General features: G+C 40.9%; 1 protein-coding gene across 1 annotated transcript; it reads left to right on the top strand.

The window, feature by feature from the left end:
• Nucleotides 1–345: 345 nt before the first annotated feature.
• On the top strand, nucleotides 346–5,483 carry LOC124030304 (zinc finger protein 22-like; the record flags this gene model as incomplete). The annotated part of the gene is made up of 2 exons (XM_046341698.1): nucleotides 346–478; nucleotides 5,160–5,483. Coding segments are annotated over exons 1-2 (430 nt in total), but the record flags the coding sequence as incomplete, so codon positions are not given.
• Between the last annotated feature and the right edge of the window lie 252 nt (nucleotides 5,484–5,735).

The following is a 5,735-nucleotide window of genomic DNA, read 5'->3' as shown; positions in this document are numbered from 1 at the left end:
GTACAGCTTGGTCTGGTCTAGCATACAGCTTTCTCTCTCTGGGTCTGTGACTCAGCATCCATCTGGGTCTGTGTCCCCTCTAGCTAGCCCTCCCTCTGGGTCTGGTCTAGCGCCTCTCTGGGTCTGGTCTAGCTCTCTGGCTGGGCTGGGTTTCTGTAAAGCACTTTATGACAAACAGTGACATCAGCATCCAGATAATGATTCAGTTGACAGGAAGTCTGTGTCAGAGTTCTGTTTATGGTTACACAGGACAACATTGACATATAAATCCTTGAGCCCTAATCCTCCCTAAACATTATGGAGTCCCTATCCAAGACTGTAGAACAGGCCTCCTAGTCCCGTGCCTCTCCCGGTAGCACCTTACTGCTGGGTATGAAGAGGTTGTCTGTGCTGCTGGTGGACTGCAGGAAAACAACGGGGCTGAGTGGAACTGTGAGAGGAGGAGAAGAGAAGAAAGGATCAGATTTGACACATCAAAGTAAGTGCTGTAGTTTAGTTTGAACAAATACAATAGATCTGCCCACCGGTATCTGTTACCAGGACAACCAGCAGAGTTCTGTTAGTTGACATGAAGATGGACTGGTATCTGTTACCAGGACAACCAGCAGTTCTTTTAGTTGACAGGAAGATAGACTGGTATCTGTTACCAGGACAACCAGCAGAGTTCTGTTAGTTGACAGGAAGATAGACTGGTGTATATGGATGTTATGAATATCATAACACTGAAAAAGGATTCTGCCAATGAAAAGAGAGAAACCAATTGACCATATAAATCCTTGATGACAGTTAGCTTTGGAGAGAAAGTTTCAAGATGACCTGATATAAGGTGCTTGTTTTACAAAAACTTTTCCTTAAAACATTATGAATGTTACATTGCCTGTCCCAGTCAACGCGGCTATCTTTACAAGACTGTAGAACAGGCAAACTAAACTCAAGACTTTGGTCATTAATTAACTAGTACTGAAGAAAAGCTGTGATCAGGCTGCCCACTCAAATGAAAGCTTCAAACTGTAACCAGTGCCGTTGGTCTGTGGTGTGTAATGATGAGCAACCAGACGCTGCCCTTGACACATTTGAAGCTGCTTATCCCAGTTACTAATAAGCAGCACCCATTAAGAAAATGACTGTAAAAACTGTTAAATCCACGTGGATTGATGAGGAATTAAAAAATGGTATGATGAAGAGGGAGGCAAAAGAGATGGCAAATAGGTCTGGCTGTATAACTGATTGGCAAATGTATTGCAAATTGAGACATCATTTGACTAAACTGAATAAAAGAAGAAACTACACTATGAACCAAAGATAAATGACATGAAGAATGAAATTTATTGTAACGCTCAATGAGTGAATGGGTGTGGAGTCAAGGCGCAGAGACAGAGGATACAGGGAAAAACACGACTTTAATGTCCAACCAAACAAGGTACAAAATGGTAACACACAAACATGGGCGTAAATAAACCCATTTAAGTCTTAAATATCTGGACAAACGACAAGCCCAAAAAAAAACTCCACTTTATTTAATTAAGGCCTTAACTCTGAAGTAGCCACAAAAAAAACAACAAGACAGAACACCTCTCACAAAACAGGAGACAAGCCCACACAAACAGAAGACAAGCCCACACAAACAGGAGACAAGCCCACACAAACAGACAAGCCCACACAAACAGAGACAAGCCCACACAAACAGGAGACAAGCCCACACAAACAGGAGACAAGCCCACACAAACAGGAGACAAGCCCACACAAACAGGAGACAAGCCCACACAAACAGAAGACAAGCCCACACAAACAGAAGACAAGCCCACACAAACAGAAGACAAGCCCACACAAACAGAAGTGGGTGAAACGAACTTACCACCCAAACAACCAAACAATGAACAGGTGAAAACAATTAGACAAAACCAAACGAAAAAGGATCGGTGGCAGCTAGTAGACCGGCGACGACGACCGCCGAGCGCCACCCGAACGGGGAGGGGAGCCGCCTTCGGTAATATTCGTGACACCTATTGCAAATTGAGATATGTGACTAAACTCAAATTGAGATATTTTCTATTTGAAACTGCTTATCACAGTTACTAATAAGCAGCACCCATTAAGAAAATGACTGTAAAAACTGTTAAATCCACGTGAATTGATGAGGAATTATTATATAACTGATTGGCAAAACTATTGCAAATTGAGAAATCATTTGACTAAACTGAATAAGAAGAAGATAGTACACAATGAAACAAAGATAAAATACATGAAGAATGATTGTAAAAAGCTGTGGAGCATCTTCAATTAAATTTTGCGCAAATAAAATCTACAATGACAAGTCACTGGTGTCTGACAACGTGGATGGAAAATTGAGGATAATAGCAGCCAATATTGCCATTCCTATTTGCCTTGTCTTTAATTTAAGCCTACGAGAAAGTGTGTGCCCTCAGGCCTCACAAGGTCTATGTATGCGGATGACTCAACACTGTACACGTCAGCTACAGCAACTGAAATGACTGCAACATTTAACATAGAGCTGCAGTTAGTTTCAGAATGGGTGGCAAGGAATAAGTTAGTCCTAAATATTTCTGATCACCTTAAGTTACATGGCCTACTATGCTAATTCTGTAGCAGGATTGTTAGAGGGGGATAAATATGAAGATTTTGTTGGTGCACCAGGCAGGTATTAACCCTAGTTATTAAAGTTAGTTATTACCTATTATAACATTGTTATTTTTATTATTAAATATTATTAAATCCGAAAGGATGAGAGTAGAATAGATTGTGTCTGGAAGCGCTACTCTTTCTAAACATGATGGAGACTTAAAGGAGGACTGTAGCATCTAATGATGAAGCATTATGGAGTCTTAAAGGAGGACTGTAGCATCTAATCATGAAACATTATGGATTCTTAAAGGAGGACTGTAGCATCTAATGATAAAACATTATGGAGTCTTAAAGGAGGACTGTAGCACCTAATGATGAAACATTATGGAGTCTTAAAGGAGGACTGTAGCATCTAATGATGAAGCATTATGTAGTCTTAAAGGAGGACTGTAGCATCTAATGATGAAACATTATGGAGTCTTAAAGGAGGACTGTAGCACCTAATGCTGAAGCATTATGGAGTCTTAAAGGAGGACTGTAGCATCTAATGATGAAACATTATGGAGTCTTAAAGGTGCCCCTAAGTTTCAAGAGTTAATGTGCCATAACAGGTTTTAATGTGTTTGAGCCAATCAGTTGTGTTGTGACAAGGTAGGGGGTATACAGAAGATAGCCCTATTGGGTTAAAGACGAAGTCCATATTATGTCAAGAACAGCTCAAATAAGCAAAGAGAACCAACAGTCCATCATTACTTTAAGGACCACCACAAGAATGGAAGACCCAGAGTTACTTCTGATACATAAGTTCATTAGAGTTACCAGACTTATAAATTGCAGCCCAAATAAATGCTTCACAAAGTTCAAGCAACAGACACATCTCAACATCATCGGTTCAGAGGAGACTGCGTGAATCAGGCCTTCATGGTCGAATTGCTGCAAGGAAACCACTACTAAAGGACACCAATAAGAAGAAGAGACTTGCTTGGGCCAAGAAACACGAGCAATGGGCATTAGACAGGTGGATATCTGTCCTTGGGTCTGATGAGTCCAAATTTGAGATTTTGGATCCGAGCGTCATGTCTTTGTGAGACGAGGAGTAGATGAACAGATTATCTCCGCATGTGTGGTTCCCACCGTGAAGCATGGAGGAGGAGATGTGATGGTGTGCGGGTGCTTTGCTGTTGACAATGTCAGTGATTTATTTATTCAAGTCACACTTAACCAGCATGGCTTTCACACCATTCTACAGCTATATGCCATCCCATCTGGTTTGGGCTTAGTCCCACTGTCATTTGATTTTCAACAGGACAATGACCCAACACACCACCAGGCTGTGTAAGAGCTATTTGACTAAGAAGGAGAGTGATGGAGTGCTGCATCAGATGACCTGGCCTACACAATCCCCCAACCTCAACCAAATCAAGATGGTTTGGGATGAGTTGGATCGCAGAGGTGAAGGGAAAGCGGCCTACAAGTTCTCAGCATATGTGGGAACGCCTACAATAATGTTGGAAAAGGATTCCAGGTGAAGCTGGTTGAGAGAAAGCAAGGGTGGCAACTTTTGAAGAATAAAATATATATTTTGATTTAACACTTGTGGTTACTACATGATTCCATGTGTTTTTTAATAATTTTGATGTCTTTATTATTCTACAATGTAGAAAATAGTAAAAATAAAGAAAATCCCTTGAATGAGTAGGTGAGTCCAAACTTTTGACTGGTACTGTACATTAAATTCCCTGACAACAGCTCCAGTGGACATTCCTGCAGTCAGCATGCCAATTGCCCGCTCCTCAGAGATCTGTGGCATTGTTGTGTGAACAAACTGCACATTTTCGAGTAGCCTTTTATTATCCCCAGTACAAGGTGCATCTGTGTAATAAGCAAGCTGTTCAATCAGCTTCTTGATATGCCTCACCTGTCAGGTGGATGGATTATCTTGGCAAAGAATAAATGTTGACTAACAGTGAAACATCCAACATTTTACATGTTGCGTTTATATTTTTGTTTTTTGTAGTTACTATCAGTTTTAGGAACATTTACCCAAAATATGACATCAGCGATAATCAAAATGTTGAAAATCTGTGAATGTCTAAATAAGAAATTGGTCCATTTAAACAGCAATGTGTCGAACCCTTTCAACAACGGGAGATGTTACTGATGTGCTTTGTATCTGTGATGTAAAAACAAGTTTTGGACTTCCACACAAAATTACTTCTTTAGTTATTTTATGTTTAAGGAAGTGTGTAGGTCGCATTCTGTATCATACAGCTATGAAAGTTATATATTTAGAACCACCTGTTCAATTCGAATCCAGTGACGTCTGTGTCTTCAGTGTCCTAGAACTGTCTAGTTTTTTGTGTTCTGACTTGTAAAACAGGATGTATAAAATAAGTAATGTAAACATAGCAGTAATTACCAGGAAGCTCTACATTTGTTTTAAAATCACACTAAGATTGTTCAAACTGGCCTCAGGTTATTGAGAGATCTGATTTAGGATTTACCCTCGTAGCAAGGTTTTTTTATCATGTGGTTTAATTTGGGTCTCTATTTAAAAATAACACTGTCTTTGGCAGGAGAAAGACCAGACTCAGAGGAACCAGAGCCAGGGACGTCCAAACTAGCAAGACGACACCAGTGCTCCCACTGTGAAAAGAGTTTTAAACAGAAAGCACAACTGAAAACACATAAGAGAATACACACAGGGGAGAAGCCTTACCACTGCTTCCAATGTGGAAAGTGTTTCAACCATTCATGGGAGCTGAAACGGCATGAGAGAACACACACAGGAGAGAAGCCTTACCGCTGCTCCCAATGTGGAAAGTGTTTCGGCCGTTCGGAGGAGCTGAAACAACATGAGAGAATACACACAGGAGAGAAGCCTTACCACTGCTCCCAATGTGGAAAAGTTTTCACCAGAAAGACACCTGAAAGAACACGAGAGAATACACACAGGGGAGAAACCTTACCACTGCTCCCAATGTGGAAAGTGTTTCGTCCGTTCGGTGGAGCTGAAACAACATGAGAGAATACACACAGGAGAGAAGCCTTACCACTGCTCCCAATGTGGAAAGTGTTTCAGCCAGTTGGTGGAGCTGAAACAACATGAGAGAATACACACAGGAGAGAAGCCTTACCACTGCTCCCAGTGT

Source organism: Oncorhynchus gorbuscha, unplaced genomic scaffold, assembly GCF_021184085.1.
Source record: "Oncorhynchus gorbuscha isolate QuinsamMale2020 ecotype Even-year unplaced genomic scaffold, OgorEven_v1.0 Un_scaffold_10397, whole genome shotgun sequence".
NCBI lineage: Eukaryota > Metazoa > Chordata > Actinopteri > Salmoniformes > Salmonidae > Oncorhynchus > Oncorhynchus gorbuscha.
Note: the sequence above shows the minus strand (reverse complement) of the source record. Positions and strands in the feature narration are given on the sequence as shown.